This window comes from Halichoeres trimaculatus, unplaced genomic scaffold (assembly GCF_033239565.1).
Source record: "Halichoeres trimaculatus isolate MK-OKI-2021-1 unplaced genomic scaffold, fHalTri1.1 fHalTri1_scaffold_6, whole genome shotgun sequence".
Lineage (NCBI taxonomy): Eukaryota > Metazoa > Chordata > Actinopteri > Labriformes > Labridae > Halichoeres > Halichoeres trimaculatus.
Genome location: NW_027437184.1, coordinates 9,806,275 through 9,833,115, shown reverse-complemented (window position 1 = coordinate 9,833,115; position 26,841 = coordinate 9,806,275). Strand labels below are relative to the sequence as shown.

The 26,841-nt window shown below is 40.7% G+C and overlaps 1 protein-coding gene across 1 annotated transcript; it reads left to right on the top strand.

Annotated features, from left to right (window-relative positions):
• The first annotated feature begins 1,064 nt into the window (after positions 1-1,064).
• On the top strand, positions 1,065-25,830 carry camk2a (calcium/calmodulin-dependent protein kinase II alpha). Its single transcript, XM_074673090.1, has 18 exons — positions 1,065-1,415; positions 4,895-4,989; positions 10,412-10,471; positions 14,404-14,458; positions 15,179-15,244; positions 15,398-15,470; positions 15,817-15,919; positions 16,056-16,139; positions 16,245-16,339; positions 16,501-16,623; positions 16,713-16,796; positions 18,491-18,533; positions 19,906-19,946; positions 20,379-20,427; positions 20,592-20,667; positions 20,766-20,860; positions 20,964-21,202; positions 21,430-25,830. The coding sequence occupies exons 1-17, from the start codon at positions 1,354-1,356 to the stop codon at positions 21,194-21,196; spliced, it is 1,437 nt and encodes a 478-aa protein (XP_074529191.1). The 5' UTR covers positions 1,065-1,353; the 3' UTR covers positions 21,197-21,202; positions 21,430-25,830.
• Positions 25,831-26,841: the final 1,011 nt, after the last annotated feature.

Genomic DNA, 26,841 nt, shown 5'->3' with positions numbered 1-26,841 from the left:
AATATTAATTAATGCTACTGGAAATTCACCACACCACTGGAAAAGGCCATGGCCTATTAAAAATCAAAGATGGCAATAATTTCTTTCAAGAAGGATGTTGTTTCTGTTGAATGAGGACTAGCATAAAACACAGTAACATCCTTTTTTGGTCAAAACCTCAAAAAAATCTGCTGCACTGCAAGTAGATCATTCTGTCAGGTCAGGAAGCTTAGGGTGTTAGGTCAGGAGTTCAGTTCGCTCGAGTTGCCTATTCTTTGTATGGCTGATGCTTTCTGTCGGTTATTCTTTCACTCGGAAGCCTCCATCTGTGAGAACAGGATCAGGTTTTTGGCTAATGAAGATCATTAACAGGAAGAGAGTCACATCCTGGCTCTGTTGGCACCATCATCAACACAAACCAAACTTCCTCCAGCAGCTGTAAGGATCTGTTGCTGCAGTTCGCAGAATAATCACAGTCAGTCAGCGTCATGTTTGCAGTGTTATTGCTTTATACCAGCAGAGTCAGAGTCAGTTTATCAGCAGTGATATTAATCTGTGAGCAGCAAGAGAGGCAGTGAAGTCTCTGTGTCAGGGTCAGTAACATAAGTAGCAGAGGTAGAGCATCATGTGTTAGAAACAGGATTTTTAGAGTTAACAGGACTCTATATCACAGTATCTGTATAAGGAGTAGAAGGAGCAATGTGAGGAGCAGTATGAGGAGCAGGAGGAGCAGGACTTGTATATTTGATGAAGTATTTTTAGTGCTGCAGTTTGAATCTCTGAGCTGGCCATGTTTGCAGTCTTACTTTCCAGCACAGACAGAGGGATGCAGTTACCATGGAGACCGTGTGTGTGTGTGTGTGTGTGTGTGTGTGTGTGTGTGTGTGTGTGTGTGTGTGTGTGTGTGTGTGTGTGTGAGTGTGAGTGTGTGTGTGTGTGTGTGTGTGTGTGTGTGTGTGTGTGTGTGTGTGTGTGTGAGAAAGAGAGTGTGTGTTTGTGTCCTGGCCCGTGATTGGCTGTCGGGCGGAGTGGGCGGGCAGGTGGAGCGTCTGAAAGCGTCACCCGTCCTCTCTCTCTCCCACAGATCGGCACAGAGAGACAGAGAGACACAGCTCCTCACTGCTCTCTCCTTCATCCCTCCATCTTCTTCTCCTCCTCCTCCTCCTCCTCCTCTTCCTTTCCTCTTCCTGACCAAAGCTCTGTCTCTTCTTCCTCTCCTTCTTCTCCTCTTCCTCTCTCTCCTCCACCCTACAGACTCTTAGGTACAACTCTCAGCTGTCTTTTCTTCTTTTACATCTTCATCATCATCATCATCATCATCATCTTCAGAGGAAGACGGACAGGGACCCCTGACCCCAGCCCCCTCGGGTCAACATGGCTACAGTCATCTGCACTCGTTTCACCGAAGAGTATCAGCTGTATGAAGAGCTGGGCAAGTAGGTATCCCCATCTTCATCTTCACCATCATCTTCCTCATACACTTCATCTTCATCAACCATAATCATCTTCATATACTTTTTAAACATCATCATCTTCATCATCATCCGAATTATCATCGTTATCTACATCTTCATCACCTTCATTATCATGTACCTAATCTTCATTATCCTTTTCATAATCCTTTCTTCATCTACATCCTCATACAGTTTATCCTCATCATCATCATCATCATCCTACTCATTCTCCTGTCTTCATCTTCATCCTCATACAGTTAATCCTCATCATCATATATGAAATCTTCTTCATCTTACTCCTTCATTCTCATCATCATGATCATCATCGTTATTATCATCATTTACTCTTTTATAATCATCATCATCATCATCATCATCATCATCATCATCATTATCATCATCATCACATCATCATCATCCTTGCATCATTATCATCATTCACTCTTTTATCATCATCATCATCATCATCATCATCATCATCATCCTACTCATTCCCCTCTCTTCATCTTCATCCTCATACAGTTAATACTCATCATCATGTATGAAATCTTCTTCATCTTACTCCTACATTCTCATCATCATCATCATCATCATCATCATCATCATCATCATTATCATCATTTACTCTTTTATTATCATCATCATCATCATCATCATCATCATCACAACATCATCATTGCATCATTATCATCATTCACTCTATTATCATCATCATCATCATCATCATCATCATCATCATCATCATCATCATCATCATCATCATCAACCCTGTCATACATTCCACCATCATCATCTTCATAAACTTTATAATTATTGTATACTTTTTTTAATCCCATCCTTATCTTCATCACTCTTTATCTTTATCATCCTACTCACACACTTAACCATCATTCTCATTCTCATCCACATTATCCCAATCATCTTTATCATCATTATTCCTATCTTCATCTTTCCTCATCCTCCTCTTCATCATACACTTAATTATCATCACAATCATTGTCATTGTCATTATGATCCCCCCATTCATTATCAACCTCATTCATATCTTCACCCTCATCCTCAGCCTCTTCAATCACTGAATTATCTTTAGACCCACTGTCATTTCAGCTGTCATCATTGTTCTCATAACTTTATAATCCTGTCACTATATCATCATTCTCATCTTCATCTTCTCTCTCATCCTCATCCTCAACACTACAATGTTGTTTTAACATCTATGATTTAACACAGCAAAGATAATATTAATTATTATGATATTATTGATGATGTTAATGGTGATAATAAGTTGTAAATTATCTTTTATTGATGAAAAAGTTTTATCATCCTGATTTTTTTTCATTTTGCCATGCTTATTTTTTATTATAGAAATAATTTAATTCTTATAGATAAATTGTAAAATATAGCAAATCTTGGTTTACACCATGTTAATTATCACTTATATTTTGCAAACATTTATTCCTACTTAAAAAAAAAATATCCCAAAAGGTTTTTTTAATATCTGTGAGACTTAATTTACTTCAACATTTTATAGTTGGTGTGTTAACATTTTGTTTTGTTCAAAGCTTTTATTTTTCAATTTTTGTGGTCAGTGATTTTTCTAAATTTGTTTCATGTGTTTTAAAACTATACATTATCCTGACACAGCTATATAAAGGCATGACTTCCTGCAGCACTTATGTAATGTTGATCTGTGCTTATATTCACTCATTAATAAGCTGATTAACTCTGAAACCTGTTGATCTGATCAGATATTCATGTGTTCATTCATATAAAGACAGGTTATTGATTGTGTATGTGATCAGTCTCCATCAGATAGATAGATAGAGGATGAAGGGATGGAGGAATGAGTGTGTCACCTTTATGACCCCATCCCACTCATCGCCCACACACACTCTTACACACACACACACACACACACACACACACACACACACACACACACACACACACACACACACACACACACACACACATAATGCCAGGTCTCTTACATAATGTGATGGTGGGTGGCAGAATTCAGCTTTCATAAGAAACACAGACGCAGAAATCGTTCTGTAGAGAATGTTTCAGAGATGACTCAGAGATCAGGAGGAAATCTAATCCTTTCCTTTATTTTTCATCAATATTTATGATAAACGCTCCATATTTCTCTTTCTGATCCTTCCGTGGAGATGGTCAGGTCTGACCTGCAGAGTCGCACGCATCCAGGTGTTTGTTCAGTCAAAAAATACCCAATCCTTAATTTCCTACCATGCACCCATGTCTTAATGAGCTTACCTTTCATTAGAAGCCGGAAGCTACCTGAGCCTACAGGTGTGTCTTCAGTTTTTAGCTGAATGAAATTATGGTGACATCATTAAGGCCAGTAGCGTTTGTAACACTTTTACAGGAGCGTTTCAAACTGTGCACACCAAAGCAGAAGTTGTTATAGTATCTGCACTGAAAGAAAGCTTCTTAATATTGTCATAATTTTTTTAATTAACAGCAGCAGCAGAAGTGCTAACATGATTAGCAATGGCAAATATATTAACGTAGGTTAAGTTAACACCATTAAACATCAGTGGTTTAGACAGTCAGTAGAAGATGCGCTAATAGTTAGCTACCAATGGAAAAGTAGCTCTCAGTTGCAGGATGTAGTTGTTTGAGGTAGTGGCAATAGAAGCAGCGATGCACGCTAGTAATTTAACATTTAGAGCAAAACTAATTTATCAGATTAATTGCACTTATCTATAAATTGCTAGCATTAGCAGAAGTGAAGAAATTTGCAGGATTAGCAAGATGAAGACAGTATAGCATTGGCGGAAGTGAAGAAATTTGCAGGATTAGCAAGATGAAGACAGTATAGCATTAGCGGAAGTGAAGGCATTAGCAACATTAGCGGCGGTGACGACATAACCAGCATTAACAGAAGTGAAGATTTTGGCAGTATTAGCGGTGCTGAAGACATTAGCATTATCAGAGGTTATATTTACAGTAGTATGACTAAGGTAGGCTATGCTAACATTCTAATAATAGTAAAGTCAGTTGGCTATGCCATAGCCATCCTTAGTGTTCACAGAAACATCAGTGATACAGAGCTCTGATTTGGCAAATTGTTTAATACTTAAACCGTTATTTAACCAGGAAATAAAACATTCAGATTAGCGATAGGCAGCAGCACAGTTTTTAAGTTTCTGACAGATAAAGGCATCCACACATACAGATGACAAGACATCTTAAAACAATTTATTAAATTACACATAATGATGGTCTGAGATTATTCACTCTGCTGAGAAGCTCTTATCTTGGTTTAAAAGGAGGAGTATCTTGTTCCAAACTGTACTTCAGTAAGATGAGACATCTTGTGCTAGCAGAGAATATCTTCTTTCTCTTCGTGGTGATAAAGACATAAATGTCTTTCTCTCATCTTGTAGCATTAGACTGCTTTGTGTTCTGATTAGTTACTCCTTTTCTGGTTCCAGGGGAGCCTTTTCCGTGGTGCGGCGCTGTGTGAAGGTGTTGTCAGGTCAAGAGTATGCTGCCAAGATCATCAACACCAAGAAGCTTTCTGCCAGAGGTGAGGACCTGAAAGAGGAATTCACTCAACACACACTCACAGAACAAAAATTAGCTGAGGTGAAATCAGGTCGTCTTCTTGACATGGTTAAAACCTGTGATGCTGGTTTACAACCTGTGGATCCCGACCCCCCACACGGACTCGGGGGGGGGCTTTTTAACATAAAGGGTTTGTTTGTACATCATTTTCTATGTATTCCATGAGAACAGGAAAGATGTGTGGTATGATGCTAATGCTAACCCTCACAGTGTCTGTGGAGCTGGAACTCCTTCTCTCATTAAAGGGTTCTCAAACTCACTCAACAACTGACTTAGCAAGATAACAAAAGACTCCCTCGGTAGCTTTCCTTTTTAAGAATGACTGTTTTTCACTGCTGATCGTTGGTCAAGGTTGCCCCACCCTGGCCCCCTGGCATAGTTGGTGTTTTGCTCTGGCTCAGCCAAGACATGGTGCTTGCTGAGCACCAGTTTTGAGCACCTGGAGCCAGTACACCTGTCTGTGGAAACACAAAATACTCCTTCAGTCACTTTGTTGATCACAAGTTTCCATGGTTACAGCTGGGTTTATGGGACTAGCATTGGCATTAGCACTAGTACCTGTTGGTTTCTGAGCAGCATACATAACCTTTAGTGTTTGTGAGGAACATCAGGAAGAACACAAACAGGTGTGATTGAGTATTTAAATCAGATCTGACAGAAATGTTAACACAGTCCACAGCAGCTCAGATGAAAACGTTAGCTTAGCTGCTATCACTGTGAGGTGTTTTACGGTATCTTTAAACCTGACTCAAACACTTCAAGTTCATTTGAGTTTATATCCCAGAAATTTACAACTAACTGTTTCTTATTCGCTAAGTCAACTGAACTGCTCTGAGTACGGATCTGTCGGTGGTTTATCTTTCTCTGAAAAGATAGGATAACGATATTCCTTATTCCTAAAGTCTGAACTGAGTTGGAAAGTTAGCCTTCAGATATTTTGCACCTTTGGTCTGGAACGATCTACAATCTGATTTTATAAGTAAATATAGGTACAACCCCAATGCATTTCACTGAAGGGCTTCAAGAGATAAACCTCTATGAATGGGATTTAGTGTTTATGTCAGCGTGTAAATGATTCTTTGCTCTCTGAGGACTAAAGAGTTACTCTCACAGACTGTAAAAAATTGAGGTTATCTTGCTAGGCTTGGAGTGAGGTCACCACAAAAACTGCTCCCCCTGGTTACTGGCTGCAATATAGGTTATAAAAAAAAAAAAAAAAACATCTTCCCAGTCATTCCAGATGGGCTGTGGTCAAACTTTAAAAGATTAATTTACCTTGTAAAAATGTTTCTCATATCCGATTGTTGTGGTGATTTGAAGATATCATTTGGCTTCCTTGTATTCAAGTCCTCTTTTTTCCAAAAATTTTCATTTTCATTAGTTAGAAGAGGTTAAAAACGTCACATTCAATGATAATTGACAGCTGTCATTGTAGTGTGGTTTTTTTTCAGGGATTGTAAAATATGTCAGATAGGGGGCCAAGAAGAGATTAGACTGTTGAAAAAATATATATTTCTTTTTTCTCCCGGCTCTATTCTGGTTCTCTCAGAGTCCCTCATAGCAGACTCTGGCTCAACAATGGCAGCGCCTTCGACTGGGTATTTTGGCTTCAAAACTGTTCAATGGTTAAAGGAAGAGCCAAGCTGTCCATTAAAAATATACAGTCTATGGTTAAACTCTGTGGAGTTTTATGATATTAAGACATTTATTGGGACACAGAACTCCCACTATAACAGCAGCCCCTGTGTTCTCATATAGTCAGACTTCAGAGGGTATACATCTCCAAACGTGGTCAACAAGATGACTCCTTAAAGCTTCGCACGCAGCAGCTAATAATGCATCACAATATTATCAACATCATCACAACACAGTGGTGGAATTCAACAACCGTTTCACACGTCTTGTTTACAACACTCCTTTAACACACAGAATTAAGGATGTAGTCATAGACTGTATAAAATATAGACATTTTCTCCATTAGTCACCTGTCTTTTCCTGAAATGGCGAAATGAAGCCAATCCTAGTATCTTCTAAACCCTCTTGAACAGTGTGGTCCAGTAGCGACATCAGCATTTCAGACCCAAGTCATTTTTTGAGCCGGGCTGTAAATTGCTTTTTAAATGCTGTAAAAGTCAGGGGGTTTTTTTTTGGCTGGGTGTGTGTGACTTCCAGTCTCTCTGCAGCCAGTCTCAAGCAGATCCTTGATGGACAGCAACTTTGGGCACTTCCACATAAGCTTCATTTTTCTAAACTGGATGTTACCCCTTGGATGCGTTAAAACCAACTCTGCCTCTGTCAAGCAGGCCCAGTTGGGGGCAGCAGAGAGCAGTTTCTGGATTAATATTTTTGATGAAAACACTTTGATCTAGCTGCAGCAGAATCTGACCTCTCTGTCTGGCTTTCTTTGAACACTCCTTATGGACACATATGTCATGTCATCATATTAACACACATACACACACTCACACTCACTCTCCTCTCTGTTTGTTTCATTGATTATTATTTTTTTTTTAATCTGGTTTTCAGAATCTGAGAATTTCTACGGTTGCTAGGCAACACCTTAGAAAGTTGAAAAAGAAGTGTGTGTGTGTGTGTGTGTGTGTGTGTGTGTGTGTGTGTGTGTGTGTGTGTGTGTGTGTGTGTGTGTGTGTGTGTGTGTGTGTGTGTGAATGACATCACTGCAGTAAGTGTTGAGCTCTGTTATATAATATTTGGTGTAATAATCATAATCACAGAGCTGTTGTCTGTGCTCTGATGGGCAGGGGGAATGTTAAGATTAGATTAGTTTGCTCATCATTATCATCAGCTCACTGCTGGTTAATCTAAAGGTAATCTCATTATGAGATTATTTATGCTTCAGTCTGCTTCAATGTGATGTAATAAACCCTGGAGGTGCTGCTTTGACATCCTCTAAACCTGAACCCTTAAGTAAAACCCTCAGGTAGCTCTCAGGAGTGCATCCTGACACAGCTGAGGGTATTGCCTCCTCCAGTTTAGGGTACAGACTCCTGTCTGACACAGCTGAGGGTGTAACATTCTCAGCTGAGGGTATAGCCTCCTGTCAGCAAGTTTTTTTTCCCTAGGATGAAATCGGGAAATCCACGCCCCCAACCCATGTGATTGGTTCCTGCAAAGTCTCTCACTTCCACCCGCTTCTACCTCGAATGCTTGAATGGTTTTTAAATTTTCACTGCAATTATATCGCCGCTCCCACCACGCTGTGTTGAAAGTGTTTAGTTCTTAAATTGAAATTTAACGTGGTAATTCTATAGTAGTGTAAAATTTTAAATGTTATTAATCTTTGACGCTTTTTTAGTTTGATGCTTTTACTTTTCATTTTAAAAAAATCAGCAAGCACTTTGAGCTGCATTTCATCTCATTAAAAGTGTTCTACAAACAAGCCTAGTTTTATTATAAATATGTACACTTCGTCATCACAATTATCACCACCATAACTACTTACCCAAATTGTATAACTAGATAATAATGCATAGATTTTCAGTTAATAGGATACTACATGGCTTCCTTGAAGTTGGACTACCAACACTCCATCAGTCAGAACCATATGTACCTGAAACATTTTGAAGGAAAACCGCATTAGTCTGGAAGGTAGGCGCTAGGGCTGCACAATTATCGCAATCGCAATGGCAATCGCAATGTCAGCACATGCAATTACGTAATTGCAAAAAAGGTTATCGCAATCGCAATGTCAGCACATGCAATTCAGATTTTTCTCCATAATAACCAAGCAAGTCTGTAGACTCATCATGACACAACTTTTTTTATTTAATTGCAAGCACAATCGCTATCGCAATATAGTCCACCTAATCGCAAATCGCACCTTTTCCCCAAATCGTGCAGCACTAGTAGGTGCGCATTTCCACTAGATGCAAAATAGCATACAGATGATGCTGTTACCGAACGTAATTTAAGTGCAGAATATTTTACTTTAACATAATTTCTAACCTCTAAAAGCGGACTTTTCGAGTATTGGCCTCTTGTTCGCTTGCAATGCTGACAAAAGATAGCCATTGCTACAGGAAATTATTCAAAATCCCCACGATTTCAGCGCGTTTCTTCTTGTTCTGATTTTATATATCATTCTGTGATAGGTAAATGTAAACTACCTGTGAGGCACCTCATTTCCCTCGGAGACCGATGGTGGCGCATGTAATGCACTCGATGTCAAATCAGCAGGGTTATACAGAAGAAGAAGAAGAGATGCTGCAGGAACCAATCACAAGGGTTGGGGGCGTGGATTTCCCCGATTTCATCCTAGGGAAAAAAATCTTGCCTCCTGTCAGACACCACTGACTAACATTCTCTCAGATGAGGGTAGAGCATCCTGTCAGACACCACTGACTAACATTCTCTCAGATGAGGGTAGAGCATCCTGTCAGACACAGCTGAGGATATAGCCTCCTGTCAGACACCACTGAGTAACATTCACTCAGATGAGGGTAGAGCATCCTGTCAGACACAGCTGAGGGTACAGCAACTAATCAGACACAGCTGAGGGTACAGCAACCTTTCAGATACAGCTGGGTATAATCTCCTGACAGACACAGCTGAGGGTACAGTGTCTTGTCAGTTACAAGGGAGGGAGGTTTGATGGGTGGGTGGGTGTGGTGTTGTGTGGAGTCCCCTGCGAGACAGGAAACGTCTGATGCATCAATCCTGTCTCTGGTGCTCTGAGTGTTGTTGAGACACAAACTGAGGACAGGTGTGATCACACCTACTGAGATCCAGCAGCCTCCTCCACACCTTCACTCTCAGCCTGTCCTTAATCTCTATCAGACCCAGCACACTGACATCCATCCCATAATAACGCAGCCTCCTGTTCTCCGTGCACTGCAGCTGGGCTGGCTTTGATTGGCAGGTCAGTTGACCACATTCAGCTCAGCTGATTGGAGAGTAAAAATCATCAGAGGATTAAACAGACAGAGTTCTTTCCCCCAGCAGTCTTCTCCATCTGTGTGTGTGTGTGTGTGTGTGTGTGTGTGTGTGTGTGTGTGTGTGTGTGTGTGTGTGTGTGTGTGTGTGTGTGTGTGTAAGTGTGTGTGTGTTTCATCAGATTGCTTTTGTTTCATTGATTAGTTCTCTTCTCTGATGTCTGCTTAAACACACTCTGTTATGTTTTCTTTATCTGTGTGTGTGTGTGTGTGTGTGTGTGTGTGTGTGTGTGTGTGTGTGTGTGTGTCTGACTTAGTTGGCTGTTGTTGTTATTTCATCAGCATCCTTTGATCTGGTGTCTTAGGAGCTACATGGATGAGATAATCATTCAGGCATCAGAGCTCAGAGCTGCCTGGGCTCTGATTGGTCAGTATCAGATAACCTCCCACCGTGTATTATTACCTGAACCTGTGTGTGTTTTTCTCTTCCAGATCATCAGAAGTTGGACCGTGAAGCTCGGATCTGTCGTCTCCTGAAGCACCCAAACATTGGTGAGTCCTCAGGAAGCTTTAACTCAGTCAGGAGGAGGAGCACCCGTACCTGTACCTGTGTGGTTATCAATCTCCGGAGTGTCAGATATTACAGATGTTTAAGGCTCACAGCACTTTATCCTTTGTTTCTGACATCCTCTTTGCTGGGGCTGTGTTCTTTGAGGTTTTGATGGAGGCTCAGTCAGGGTAGCTTCAGGTGCGGTCTTCAGGTTTCATTACCCCTCTGATCTTGTTCTAATGGTGTTCATCCGTCCGCTGACTGTAGCTGTGATCAGGTAGACCACAGGTGGAGTTACAGAGACTTCTGGCCAAGATGTCCACCTCAGGCTGAGAGAGCTTCCTGTTAAACAGGTTCTTTATCTCCAATGGGCTGACTGAGTAGACCTAAGGGTAGAAGCTAACTGAACCACATAAACTCAAAGGATGTGTTCAAGGTCAGGTCGGAAAAATGACGACCAGGGGAAGGTAAATAAAATGGCTTGATGTGTCCAAATGTCTCAACAAGACAGTAAAAAAAATCACACAATGGTAGAAAGAGTGAATTATAAAGTTTTTTAAAGGAGATTAGTTCAACCTACAATTTAAAAAAAGACATTACATATGGATTATAACCTGTTCAACTTCATATCATAAACTCTTTTAACTGGAAATACATTACAGGACCAAGAATCTTCAAGTCAAAAGAAGAACATCCGTCCATTATGGTGAAATGTCTCCTTAAGGCGCACTTAGAGTAGAAAGAAAGCGTGCCATTTTTTGTTATTAATTTGTGATTTTTTTTATGTATAATGAATTAACTCCTGGCATTAACCTGATTAAAAGGGATTTTTTAAATGAATCTTTAGACAGCTCAGGTTTTAACATGAAGAATCTTTAAAGTTGTCATCACAGCAAAGATAAACTGTAGGAAGTTAAAGCAGCTAGCATTAGCACCAAACCAAGTCAGACATCTTCCAGAAACACACCTGAGAGTGAACCTGAGTTTGAGTCATCACAGAGCTGAGTGTGTGGGAGCTGACTGACAAACATCCAAACCAGCAAGCAGGGCTGAGAGGCCGTGAAAACCTGAGAATGAAATGTGTCTGAGTGCAGCGCCGCAACGCCAAACACAGAGCTGTGATTTAGAGACAGGAAGCTGCTTTAGAGAGAGTCTGAGTCCATGACAGATCGGGATACTGTGGGAGGACAAAGTGACATCTTTCAGAGAGGAGTTAGGTTTGACCTCAGAGTGAAATCATGAGTTAGTTCTCGCATTGACCCGGTCTTAAGTCTGTGTCGGGGGTGTCTCCCTCTGAGGCCCTGCAATCTGAGGCTCAGTGTGCGCTGAGACGTGTTGGCTGGGTGAGGATGAAGTCTGTGGGCAGGATGTGAGGGCAGCAGGTTTTATTTCTTACCGCTGAGTGGATCAAACCAAGTTGTGCTCTAAGAAGACGCAGAGAGATGCACAGTGGCAGCTATCTGTTCATAAAGACTGAAGCTTCTTAAGATTCATAATGAAGCTGCTGATCTTCACTCTCAACTGAGCTGGTCTCACCTGAGTGCTGGGGAAGGATCAGTGAAGGATCAGTGGAGCTCAGAGCGTTTCATGTTGACAGGGAGAGACATGAGAGGGCAGGTGGAGAGGAGAACACCTGAATGAATAATTCACTTTGAACTCTGGAGACAGAAAGGGAAACAGCAGCTCACAGATTCACTGAGAGAAATACACCTCAAACAGCTGACGGAGGGAGCGACTTTGAACACAGGAACAGCTGATCTCAGAGCAGCACAGCGCAGACACAGTGCTCTGCAAAGCATCCCTCTCTGATGCTGGGCTTAGGCTCTGCATCAAATAAACGACGCACCCAATATCTTAAATCTGTGCAGCCTTGACAGAAGCCAACGCATGGAGCCTGACGTGAACCTGCACCCAAATGTAACTTTGTGTCAAGCCCTATGATTGGTCCACTGAGCCAGATTGTATTTCCTGTATTTACATTCCAAGCGTCACCGCTCATCATCTGAACACCTCCTCTCCATCCTTCCTTGCAATAGTCCTTGTGTGAGAAACATCAACATGTATCAGCTTCATAATAACATCAAAGTCACTGTGAGAAAGCCAAAACAAATACGGACTGGTAACCAATGGTCATACAGACCACACCACCCTCATGTGTTTAGGAGGAGTACTGCAGAGGGACGCAGGTACACTTCTTAGACAATAAACATAGGTTTAATTTAATCTGATGGAGACCCGTGTTTATAGTGAACATCAGGAGACTTTTATTGTGAAAGGGTTAAAGTTTATTTTTCTGCTTAAGTTAAAAACTGTGCTATAAGAAACATAAAAATAATTCAAACTGTAAAAATGAAATATCGGTGCTTAATTAATTCCTCCACAGTCCTAACAAAAATCTAACTCTGTTGGGTTTCCTCCTGTGATACTTCACGATAAAAGCCCCAGGAGCACCATCACTGTGTCTGCAGACAGAACATGTGACCATGAACTAACTTTATGTTATTAAAGTCAAACACCTGATCCAGAGTCAGTCAGGTGTTCAAATATGACCTCACGTGGAGCAGCAGCCAATCAAAAGCATGCAGCTGAGCCCAGCCTCCAATCAGAGCTCTGTGTGGGCAGGTGATGCTCCGCAGATACCGAGGAGTGTTACATAACTGTGTGTGTGTGTGTGTGTGTGTGTGTGTGTGTGTGTGTGTGTGTGTGTGTGTGTGTGTGTGTGTGTGTGTGTGTGTGTGTGTGAGTTGCTAGGATACAGTGTCCCTAGGTGAAGGCATCGAAACCCTCTCTCCTCCTCCTACACACACACACACACACACACACACACACACACACACACACACACACACACACACACACACACACACACACACACACATACCTGTGTAAAGCACTCAGAAAGGCATAATCAGTTTTTTCTCTTGAAACACTCCCACACAGTGCAGCAGTTGGATCTGTGTGTGTGTGTGTGTGTGTGTGTGTGTGTGTGTGTGTGTGTGTGTGTGTGTGTGTGTGTGTGTGTGTGTGTGTGTGTGTGTGTGTGTGTGCGCGCAAGAGAGAGAGAGGGAAAGAGAGAGAGACAGAGAGAGATAGAGTGGGCAGCAGCCTCCCTCTCCTGTTGTTATATATCCTATTATACAATCTATGCAGAGAGCAGAAACAGACGACTCCTCTTCATCACCATCCACACATCCCCATCATCATCTTCACTGCATCAAGAATTAACAGCTGTTACTGCAAGAACAGAGTGAAATCCTGCTGTCATAGTACAGGTATACACTGGAAAGTTCTGCTATAAGAGTATTCATGTGTACTGTAAAAACTGAAGTAACAGAACTGGCATACACTGTAAAACACTGCAGAAGCAGTACAGGTATACACTGCAAAATACTAAAGTACTGTGCAGATATACACTGTGAAATATGTCTGAGGCTTTACTTGTGCCCACGGTAAAACACTGCAGTTAAAATACAGTCTTACACTGTTAAAAACTACAGTAAAAGTGCACATGAATGCTTCAAAGCACTGCAGTAACAGTACAGGTATACACTGAAAAAATTACATTTGTATCCTGAGTGCATTACAATACCTTTATGTGGTTTCTAGCTTTCCTCTGATTGGTTGTTAGCACTCAGATGTGATGCAGTCTGGGATGTGAAGTCTTTGTTCATCTGGTGTAGATTCCTGCTTCAAGGTTCAAAGGGTTCTCCTGTAGACTGGATGATTATTTTGTTGGTTAATTACTTCAATTAAAGATGCAATACTAAATTAATCAATACCTGTTGTTTACTAACTGTTAAAGTAACCTGATTTGCAGCTTGTTAGCTTTGCAGCCTTGTAGCTACAGTGGTCATAGTCTGAACTGTAGACTCAGGAACTCAGCTGACTTTAACCTCACTCCTTCCCCCCTTCCTTCTTTCTTTCTTCCTTTCAGTTCGGCTCCATGACAGTATATCAGAGGAGGCTCATCATTACCTCATCTTTGACCTGTGAGTCCTCTGATCTGCCTCTCAAATGTATGTTACAGTCTGTGTGTGTGTGTGTGTGTGTGTGTGTGTGTGTGTGTGTGTGTGTGTGTGTGTGTGTGTGTGTGTGTGTGTGTGTGTGTGTGTGTGTGTGTGTGTGTGTGTGCGCGTGTGTGTGTGCGCGTGTGTGTGTGTGTGTTACAGTCTGTGTATGTTACCGGCTCTGTGTGCGTCACAGTCTGTATATTATCTTGAACATGAGTTGACTTTTAGGAATGATCTTGAAGTCTTCATGTTCTGAGTCTTGGTTGTCTTTTCCCAGTCAGACTTTTAATATCTTATTTAAAGATCATCCTCTCCCCTCTCATTAAATTACATCACTGTATTTTATAAAGTGTTAAATTAATCTGACTCACTGAGTTACATTAGTTATCTCTGTCACACTCTGCTGTCAGAGATAAAAACCTTCTTTATAAAACTTAATGTTGTTCCTGTTTTATTTAATGTCACTCTTTATATAAGGACATCTGTGAATTATTACTTTAATCAGGTCATTTAGCTTCTTCTAAAACCTGTTGCATGAGTTTACTATTTAATTATGTCTTGTGTCTAATAATGGTTATTGTTGTTTGTTGTAGTTTAAGGTTGTTTATTATTGTTTAGTGCAGTTCAAGGTTGTTTTTATGTTTGTTCACATAAAGTTCAACTCTGCTGGTTTGACGTATTGTGTTTGACTGTCTGCAGGGTGACAGGTGGAGAGTTATTTGAAGATATTGTAGCCAGAGAATATTACAGTGAAGCTGACGCCAGGTAAACACACTCACACATACACACACTCTGATTTTTCTGTGTAATCAGTTGTTCCTCCTGGTCTCCATCAGAGTCTCTGATCCTGGATCAGTTTGATGGTTTCTCTGAGTCTGAACATGAACTCATCATGACCTCTGACCTTTGTGTCCTCAGTCACTGTATCCAGCAGATCCTGGAGGCGGTGCTTCACTGTCACCAGATGGGCGTGGTCCACCGGGACCTGAAGGTAAAAGCACCTGTTTCTGATATCACCTGGAAACAGTCCAAGGACGTATGCTGGTAGAGGGCAGAATTAGCATATTAGCATCTTCTCTGTGTGAAGCAGAAGGCAGATTTAGCATGTTAGCATCTCTGCTTTGTGTCCTGTCAGAGAACCTGTTACTGTTGTCTTCATTTCAAGAGCCTTCTAGCTTAGTTAGTATCATACATATAAACTAATGGACAGAGTTAGCATCCCTTAAGCGTTACAATTTCTTTTGGTCTTACTCGTTAAGGCATTGTTGCCATGTTAGTATCTGCTGTATAAGTCTAAAGGTTGAGTTGGCATGTTAGCATGTCCTCTGTGTCTCCAGCCAGAGAATCTGCTGCTGGCCTCTAAGTCCAAAGGAGCAGCCGTCAAACTGGCCGACTTTGGGCTGGCCATTGAGGTGGAGGGAGACCAGCAGGCCTGGTTTGGTAGGACAGATACTCACACTGAAGTTCTGCTGTAGCATTTACACAGTATTACTGTAGTGATACTGTGGTGATACTGTAGCATCGTCACTGTAGTATTATCACTGCATCCACAGTCTGTGTTTACATTTGTCTCTAGGCTTTGCTGGGACTCCTGGTTATCTCTCTCCAGAGGTTTTGAGGAAGGATCCATATGGGAAAGCAGTCGACCTCTGGGCCTGTGGTCAGATTCCATTCCTCTCCTCTCCTCTCTCCTCTTCTCCATCCTTACTTGTGCCCTTGTTTCCTTGTTTTCTGTCTCTTTATGCCTAGTTGTCTCCTCTCTCAGGCGTGATCCTCTACATCCTGCTGGTTGGCTATCCTCCATTCTGGGATGAAGATCAACATCGTCTCTACCAGCAGATCAAAGCTGGAGCTTATGATGTAGGTCACATGACTCGACAGGTTGTAACTATCTCCTGTAGTTTAAGACCCAGCTCAAAGAGCTCAGTCATTGGTCAAAGGGGGTGTTTGGGGTGGGGCTAGGATGGCTCTAAGGTTTTTGCTGATATTATTGTGTCTCCTCCTCCCCCCTCCTTTTTCAGTTCCCCTCTCCAGAGTGGGACACAGTGACTCCTGAAGCCAAAGATCTCATTAATAAGATGTTGACCATCAATCCATCCAAACGGATCACAGCGGCCGAGGCTCTCAAACACCCCTGGATCTCTGTGAGGCTCCAACCCCTCCTTACATACGTTCTCTGTTACATTTATGTTACTTACTGTTAATAATTATAATGATGATGATGTTCCTCCAGCATCGCTCTACCGTGGCGTCTTGTATGCACAGACAGGAGACGGTCGAGTGTCTGAAGAAGTTCAACGCCAGGAGGAAACTGAAGGTAGGTCAAAGGCTTGATACCCATCTCCACCCATCTAAAAAGGGTGTCTCTCCCTGAATTTTCTCTAATGACCACAAGGGAGCAGAAATCAGTCTGACCATAGAGAAGTTTTGACCTAAGTCTTAGTTGAGTCACTATTTTTGGATTTTAACCTTTGTTGGAATTTTATGGAGAGCATGAACTATAAACTTTTGGAAACCTTACAATATAAACAATCAGAAAAACAATGTTTCCATTTGCCCTGGATGCTATATATGGCTGCCATCTTGGATTTTACAATATGGCTGCCGTGAAAAACTATTTCACCAATATCTCACCTTCTAAATAACATCAAGCTTTTATTTTTGACAAGTAAAGTGGCATTTCAGGGTCAAAGCATCCAATAATCCTAGATACAGATGTGTTAAGACATTTGTTTGTTCTTGCAACTACTTACCAATTTTGTAAGACAAATAAGCCATTAGTCATTAGTGATCTCATTGTTGTAGTAGGCCTTTATTATGTATGTTAGAGGGCATATTGCATGTTAAAGACAACAGTAAAGCACTTAATAGGAAAATGTCTTGAAGATGCTATGAGGAGGATCCATTTTAATTGGACCACCTCACCACCTTCTGGCCCGGAGTCTCACACACACTGTTGTAAAGTTGTGACTTTTAACCAGGTATGTGTTCGTTTTGGAACTAATTTTCTTTGTTCAAGTTAACTTTCAACAGGACAAGGTAAGGTAGTTATCAGTACAGTTATGTAGCCCTGTTGTTTGAAAAGTGACAACGAGCAAATGTTGTAAGTTTGTACCTTATGCCAGTATCCTGCTATATGTAACGCTACTGGCAGCTCGGTGCTACAACGTATCCATAGGCTAACGTGCCAATAAGCAAACTGTCAGTTCGTACAGTAGTTTAGTGGCTGTCCATATGTGGTGCTGGCAGCCTGGTTAGCTATGTCCTGCCAGTCATCTACGAAGCAGAGCTAACGTAACATCACTCTTCATTTTATTGATAGACTCTCAAGTTTGAACAGACCACTGCAGAAAAACTGCTGACTGTGTGTTGGAATGAACGTTACCACAAACACTTCGGCCCTTTTAGCCTTAAGTTCAGGCTGTATCACTCTCCTGTTAAGCTTTCTTCTGCTCTTCTGTCTTTTTTCTGTCAGACGTTATTTAGAAGCTGAGATATCTTAAACCTTTTTTTTTTTCAGTAGCCATTTTTGTAAAATCCAAAATGGCAGCCTTATAGAGTTAACATTGTTTTTCTGATTGCTTATACAATAAAGTTTCCAAAAATGTATAGTTTTGATACTCCCCACAAAATCTGGCGAAATTACATAGTGACCCTGACTATCTGTTTTATATTTATGTTGCATTATAAGCTAAATAAATGTTTTCATTCTGTTTTTCCTTTACTTGTTTCCCTAACCATGTACTTATTTCCCTGTGCCCTTGTTTCCTTTCCTTTTTTCCTTCCCTTGTGTCCTTGTTTTCCATCCCTGTTTCCTTATTTCCTTCCTTTGTGTTCTTGATTATTACCCTTGCGTCCTTTTTTTCACCTTATGCCCTTGGTTTTCATTCTGTATACTTATTTCCTTTCCCTTGCTCCCTTCCCTTATGCCATTATTTCCTGGTTTGTGCCCTTGTTTTGTTCCTTGTGTCCTCATTTCTGTCTGTGTGCCCTTGTTTCCTTTCCTTGCAGGGAGCCATCCTCACCACCATGTTGGCCACCAGGAACTTCTCAGGTGAGTCCAGCAGATGTTTCCGTCTTGTCTCTGACCCACAGTAGCAGAGGGTTAAACTTCCAGAGCTCAACCAATCAGCATAAGGCTTTCACACAATTAACACATTCACAACTGTGTGTGTGTGCGTGTGAGAGTGAGTGTATGTGTGTGTGTTTGTGTGTGTGCAGCTGTCGTTAAGTTTCAAATACACTCAGGATACCACTGAACTATAGATAGCAGGGAAACCACCGAGAGGGAGAGAGGGGGAGAGGGGTTTTGTTTTGTTGTTGTTTTCCTAACAGTTAGTCATAAAACTGAAATACCTTTTTGTATGAAGATAAATATAAACTCCTGTTGATATATTTAAAGTGTAGTTTTGTTGTGACTCAGTATTATGTCCAAAAAAGTGTTGTAGCTAAGTTCAAAACTTGTCATGTGCAAGTTTCTCATAGTGGCACAGAACAAGGAAGTTTAATACATTTAAACTCATAACATTTCCTCAAGAATTATTATGTTAAACCTCAAGGGTGCAATATCCTGTCCTATCCGAATACCTCTAAAGTTAGTAGTATATGATAGTATTACAGTATGGAGGTGTGAAAGTGTAGATTGTGCTCCAGCACTCCAGTTTTTCTATTGCTCTTCAAATTACCATGACTCCTCAACCATTTAGGCAAGACTACATTCAAAAGGTTCCTTTAAGAGGAGAAGATCAGTGTGCCTGCATGATAGCTGTGTGATAAGGGTTAATAAGAGTCTGTATGTGTTATCTGACAGCTGACAGAGGCTCCTGCCCTGTGGCCCCGGGGCCTCGTCTGTTTGTCAGCAGGAATGCGTTTCTGACCCTCAGCTCTCCAACTATCTGCAGCTCTGACTAAATTTAACCCACTCTCTCCAAGTGACCCACATGACACGCAGAAACCTCCCCCTCTTTCTCCCTCCCCTCTCCCGTCCGTCCGTCTTTTTTCCTCCTCACGTCTCCTACAGCTGTCTGTCAGTCAGTACGTCTGTCTCTTCGAGCATACAGGAGCAGAGGCGGACTTGTCTGTTCTCTGGATTTTTATTAATTTGGGCTGAAACCTGCCAGAGTAAACCACTTTCCCTATATATATTTTTTTATTGTATTTATTTTGACTTCATTCTTTCCGCTCTTCTTCATGTTTCCTTTTCTTGTATTTTCAAACTGTTCTATGGATCACCTCTCGGGTTGCACCCTGGTTTCTGTCGACCTCATCCTGTCAGCACTGTCTCAGTGGTCATAGAGCATAAAGTGTTTGCTGCAGGGCTCTGAGGCAGAGGTTGTTGGCAATGCCGTCTCTCCTCTTTTCTGCATTTGTCCCTTTCTTTCTAACTCTGCTGCTTCTCGCTCTCGTCATCCTCATCCCTCGCTCAGGAGGAAAGAGTGGGAGCAACAAGAAGGCAGACGGAGTCAAGGTATTATTATTATTATTATTATTATCATTATTGTTATTATTATTATTGTTGTACTTTTTATTTGTATGGTTAACAGCCAATCACATGCAGCCTGAGGCAGCATCATGTCTATGATCCGAGTCCAGACCTAATGGTGGTCTGAGTTTCTGAACTGTATCTTAAAAACTGTCTCATTTCCTCATTTACTAGCAGAGCGACTGAGCATGTGCAGTAGCATTCCTCGCTAACTTTTTAAGAACATATTTCTGATTCTCTCTTCTCAATGAAAAATTCTTCATGTTGAGTTACTGTTTACCTTAGCTGGAGTCTGGGTTTTGTGTGATGTCATATGATGTCACATGGTGAGCTCTGACATCACTCAGGTATTACTGAGACAAGCTGCGTCAGGATGAGACTGTGTTATAAATCATCTTTGACTGCTGCTGTTTTTAGGAGTCGTCTGAAAGCACAAACACCACCATAGAGGACGAGGATACCAGAGGTACACACACACACACACACTGTTTCTATCTCTTTTTCTTTTTAAGTGACAGACATTCAGAAACATAAAGTCTAGCTGAAAAATGACCAGGATTTTAATCTTTGTGTGTGTGTGTGTGTGTGTGTGTGTGTGTGTGTGTGTGTGTGTGTGTGTGTGTGTGACAGTGAGGAAGCAGGACATCATTAAAGTTACTGAGCAGCTCATCGAGGCGATCAGTAATGGAGACTTTGAGAGCTACACGTATGTACCACACACACACACTCACACGCTCACACATATACACACACAGCTGTATGTGTGTGCTCCTGACTTACAGTGTTGTTTGGCTCCTCCCACAGTAAGATGTGCGACCCAGCTGTGACAGCCTTCGAGCCTGAGGCGTTGGGGAATCTGGTTGAAGGCCTCGACTTCCACCGCTTTTATTTTGAAAACTGTGAGTTCATCATCACTTCCTTCCTGTTGCTTTAACCCTTCAACGCCCACCTGTCTGCAGCCCTATGAGCACCTGTTCAGGGAACGTGTGTCTGTGTCTCTAGTGTGGTCTAAGAACAGCAAACCGGTCCACACCACCATCCTGAACCCTCACATCCACCTGGTGGGTGACGAGGCCGCCTGCATCGCTTACATCAGAGTCACGCAGTACATCGACGCCAACGGCACGCCTCGCACCGCCCAGTCAGAGGAGACCAGGGTGTGGCACCGCCGTGACGGCAAGTGGCAGATCGTCCACTTCCACCGCTCAGGCTCCGCCTCCACTCTCAGCAAGTAAGAACAGGTCAGAGGTCAAAGGTCAGCTTGATCAATAATGACAGAGTCTGAGAGACCAGTTTAAACTAATCAGACCAGTGAAGTTCCACTCTGCCCTGCAGGAACTTTTCAGGAACTAAAGTTAGATCCTGGTACCAGTGTCTCACAGCTCAGATATTTCTACTGTCTTTTTTAAAGGATGGTTTAACTCTTTAACACTTTAACTCATTAACTAATTGTGTTTATTTCCTGTAGTTAACCACCAGAGTGAGCAGGTCCTTGATGGCACAACCGTCGCATTGACAACTGATTGATTGACAGCAGGCCAGGCATCTGAAACCAACCGTTGTGGATTTAGTCGAAGAGGGCAGGGCCAGAAAGCAGTCTGCACTACCAACCAATCAGATTCCACCTTTCTGCTCATCTGGACTTCAGCCACGCCCCCATCTAGTAAAAAGCCAATCAGCTGCTCAGCGAAGATTGTAATGACGTGTGGAAACCTCGTATCTTCAGCTTTGCTGTCTGAACAGTGCTGCTGGAAAACATAAAATTAAAAAAATTTAAAAAATAAATAAATATATGTATTAATTTATATAAATATATATTTATTTATTCTTATTTTATGATGAATAATCTACATATATAAAGATGCTCTCACTGTCACTGTATGACTCATATCAGGCGATAAACTCATCTAGTTTGTAATCTGGACCTAAAATGAATAATTCCACTCATCTGAGCTGGTTTATGAACACATGAACACATCTGTAAGGATATTGTGTCTGATGCTGTGCTGTAAAGAAGGCATGAGATATGAGGTTTCCCCCTGAATGTGAAGTCTACAGAGTTAGATGTCAAATGTTTACTCTTTTTTATCTTTATTATCAGACTCTTTATCTCCAAATCATGCTCCAACATTAAAGCTCTAATAATCTTTAATCAGGTATTAAATCAATCCTTATTTATATATTATTTATTAAATGTTGTAATCTGTGAGGAGCAGACGTGTGCTGTGATTAGGAGATATGTTGGTCAGGAATAATCTCTATCTCAGCTTTAAATACCTGCTTTATGAATCATCAGAGGTGGTGCCGTTGAGTCAGGCTCACAGTTTCTGTTTTAATATTTCAATAAGAGACGTTCAGAATGTTCAAACACCAAATGGCGTGAGTTCAGACGCTCGTCTCTGCTTCCTCGGGCTCAGAGAGCTCTTCTTTCTTCCATCGCTCTCCAACCTGAGATCTTCCATGAACACTCCCCCGTCCCCCTGCGACCCCCTGTCCCCAAACAACCACCTGCCAGGTGTCTTAACAAGCACCACCTAAATGAGGTATCTTACTGAGCTTTCTGCTGCCTTTTCACCTTTAATGTGTAGATAACCAGAGTCAACCTGCCCAAGGAGGAAAGGAGGGAGGTTGATCTGGAGGGAATGACTGAATCAAAAGTTAAATAAAACGGTAGTGATGGGCAGACAGCCAACCAGAGTTACCACACAATTACACATCGTTAATCAGGGGACCAATCACCATCATGAATTCACCTGTATGGAGGACTAGAGGGAGCAAAAGTTAAAATCAGTGTAGAGCTATAAATATAGGGTATTTTTATCCTGAATGTTAAAGGACTAAAAGTTTAAAATTGCAGAATAAGAAAATGAATTTGTAGATTTTTCTGTCAGAACAGGGTTTTTTGTGCCCTCTGAGCCTCCGTAGGGTTGGGATCTGACTCTTGCTTTCTTATGGTCAACCCATGATGTAAAATTAAATTTAGATTAATTTAAAAATTGTTTAGAAAGTGACGTGAAGATGAACCCACCTGCCCTTAGCCAGAGCTGTTTTCCACGGTTTCGTCGGAGAGTCGTTTTGCAGGAGGTGTGAGGTTTTGGTGCCATGGTGGCATGGTCACATGGTTGGTGACGTTGGGACGGAGAGCTCGTATTTCTTCCTTACAGTGCCGGTGTTTACTTTCTGTACAGACGATGTGATTCTCTGCATGCACACTTTTGTGTTTTGTGTTTTAGCTTTGGTCGCTGCTGGTTTTGGTGTTTGCAGTGGCCACGTTTTTCAGCTCCAGTGACCTGAGTTGGATGTGTTAGCTCTGTTAGCATCTCCTCTTGGGAACTGTGGCATCTGCTAGCCATGAGCTAACAAAAATCCAGCAGCACCGTCTTTGATATTCTGCGATTTTTGACCTGTTGTGTTTGTCTCAGAGCTTTAAGCAGCTTTTTACCGTCGGGAGAATGTAGAACTTTGTACAATCAGATTCTTACTACGATGACGATATAATTATTATTATTATTATGTTTATTATGACTATTCTCGGTATCTGGCGTTTGTATATTAAAAGCTTTTTAATGTTGGAATCAGACATCCAGTGCTGGCCTGCTGTGAATCACCGTAGAGAACCTGTAGTGTTTGATTAGCTTTATTTTACGTTAGTATGAAATGCAGTATTGTCTGTGACACCAGTTCCCTTCGCAACCGCAGAATGTGTTTGCCACAGCGCCGCTGCCTTTATTTTACCTGACATCTCGGCGCCGTTTGGTGTCCCAGCCCAGAACTCCATTCACTGTGGGGTGTTTACAATTGACCTTTGACCTCTCAGACCTGATAGTGTAACTCTTTGTGATGTCATATTTAACTCACCTGTAAAGAGGCGAGGCTGTCACAGAGGGTGGAGCCTGCTCTCTATAATAAAACCAGAACATGACCCACAAACTGACCTTCAGACAAACCTTTGTGAATACTCTACAGGTCAGACATCTTTCTCTCAGCAGACACTTTGACAAGTTGAAGGAAGAGACCGACAGGAATAAGGACAGAGTGGACAACATTTCTCACCTGTCAGGTGTTTCTGCTTCAAACCTGCTTTAACTGTTTTAAGTGTCTGCTGTTAGACAGAGTCCGGGACTCCAAACGGCGCGTTGCAGACTGAATGGATGTTTTTTACGGTAGATAGTGTGTGTTTTCTAAACCTCACCTTTGACCTTTTACGACACTTGAACGTTTGATTTATCGTCGGTGGGAGTCTTTGAGACGCTGCCTGCAGATATCTGAGATGTCATTTTTTAAAAACTCTTTTTGGTGTTTATGCTTGAAACTGAATTAATCATCTTAAAGAAGATTTCACGTTATTCTACGAACAGAGGCTACGATGTATTCCTGTTTTTATCGGATGTTCAGTGGGTGTGGCTGCTTCATATTTATCCTCATCAATCCCACACAGAGACTTTTGACCTCTGGACATCTGTCTGAGGCTGATACAGGAGTTCATGTTTTCAATGTTGATGCTGAAAGCTAATGGCTAAAAGCTAACAGCTAAAAGCTAACAGCAGCTGGAAGTCTCTGATTCAAACTGCAGCATCAAGAGCCCAATCAACATGAGAAGCTTTTCTCATCAATGTGACAGGAGACGGGGGGAGGAGCTACAGACACCAGAAACTGCTAGCATTAGCAAATATTAGCTGGTCCTTTGGCTTTCGCTAACATAAATGCTAACAACAATTAACCAAATCTTCAGGTTTTTTTTTATTTTTCTGATTTTAAAACACTGCTCTAAAACATGGCGTTAACTCTTCCTCTGCTTGGGTACATAAACTCACGTGCTTCAGTACAAGCTAGCACGCTAACAGGCTGAGTGCACTGAAGGTTCAGATATTTGTCTTTATGACCTAAAGAATAAAAACAGTGGACAGTTTAAAGCGTATATTTGCTGAGTCATGCTAATATTAGCTTCTGTGCTACTATGTTTTGCTGGCTCATTATGCAGATTCAGACGAATACTTGTTGTCACGTTAGCCTACAGATATGTTGGAGCACCGGGCTGCCGAAGTCGCTACATATGGCCTACAAAGTTTGCTTGATGTCACGTTTCAAACCAAATCACTACGTAACTGTACTAATAAATATCCAAACAAACACACGCCTTGCTAAAAGTAATTTAAGTAATTTACAACAGTGTGCGTGAGACTCCAAGCCAGAAGATGGCGAGGGAGTGCAATTACTGAAGAGCCTCCTCGTAGCACCTTTAAAGCAGATGCTAAAGGATAATATTCTCAAGGACATAAACTCAGGACCCAAACAAATCCCTTTTTTTGTATTTTAAAGTGCCAACATTTAACCTTTTTCCCCTTTTAAAGCTCATGTAAGGGACCACTTGTTTGTGTGGAATTTGGTGAATCTTTCTGATCGTGTCTGAAGCTCCTCTATGATTCTCCTCCTCTAATTTTAGACTTCCATCACACACAGAAATGAAAACAGAATGAATTAAATATCCAACAATAACGTCTACATGTTTACATTTCTGAGTATTTGAATGATTGTTCTGTTTTCACTGCTGTCTGTGAGGGTCAAAAGTCACAGCGATTCCTCCTTCTCCTGTCACACTTTCCTCCACATACACCCAGCTTTTCTACTATGATGAATATTGTACTGTACTGTATTACCTGAAGCTGCATGCTCAGTGTGTAACAGTGTGAACCATGTGTGTGTGTGTGTGTGTGTGTGTGTGTGTGTGCGCGCGAGAGAGAGACAGAGTGTGTGTTTTTAATCCTTTATTTTGTAGTTTTTGGGTATTTCTTCTTCTACTTCTTCTTCTTCTACTTCTTCTTCTGCATTGTGTTTAAAGTGTTTCTGTAAATAAACTGAGGTGGTCAAACACTGTTGTCTGATTGGTCTGTTTCAGGTCATACAAACACCTGTGTAGAGGTTCAAATTACACTAATGTATATGTGTGTATATGAAACCAAAATAATGTTGAGTTAAAGTGAAAAAAAAAGAAAAAGATAAGATTAATTTAATTGTAAATGTTTTTATGTTTTGATTATTATTATTATTATTATTATTATTATTATTATTATTATTATTATTATTATCAGCCCAGTTCACCTTAAATCATACATATCATTTCTATATGACTGCAATATAAAATATACTGCAAAGTATATTGTGTTGAACCATGCTATTAAATAAACTAGCTAAACTCGTGGGACAGTTTTCAGATACAGATTGTTACACTTTGACATTAAATGAGTTATAAACAAAATTTCAACAAATAACAGCCATTTTTGGGTTAACTCTTTAATGAGGGAATTAGCCTTTTACCATCAGTCAATAAATCTTTTTTTTATTTTTAAATCATCTTTTGTACAAATTAATTGCAGTTCAGAGTGCTATAAATATTGGGAAGGAAAAACACAATGAAAAAATAAATAATAAAAATGTGGCAAAAAAAAAAAAAAAATATATATATATATATATATATATATATATATATATATATATATATATATATATATATATATATATATATATATATATATATATATATATATATATATATATATATATATATATATATATATATATATATATATATATATATATATATATATACACACATATATAAAAGAAAGTTTTAGAGTACAGACAAATTCATATTTATCAAACATAAGTGTTTTAAGCTTAAATAATAAAATAGCGATAATTTTGTAAATAGTTACAACAGATTAACCAAAATAAGTACATAGAAAGACATGGATAATAGTTAAAAATGTATAAAATAAAGAAAACCAATATGCTAAAATAATAATAAAAAAAAAAAGTTTTAAGGTTAAAAAGCATTGAAATTATAAAACCTTACAGAAAAGCCAGACGGAGTGGATAGGTG

Coding starts and splice junctions, on each gene's coding strand:
- camk2a (XM_074673090.1), top strand. CDS start 1,354: ATGGCTACAGTCATCTGCACTCGTTTCACCGAAGAGTATCAGCTGTAT. Junction 16,340..16,500: donor TCAAAGCTGGAGCTTATGAT/GTAGGTCACATG, acceptor CTCCTTTTTCAG/TTCCCCTCTCCAGAGTGGGA. Junction 20,668..20,765: donor GGAGACTTTGAGAGCTACAC/GTATGTACCACA, acceptor CTCCTCCCACAG/TAAGATGTGCGACCCAGCTG.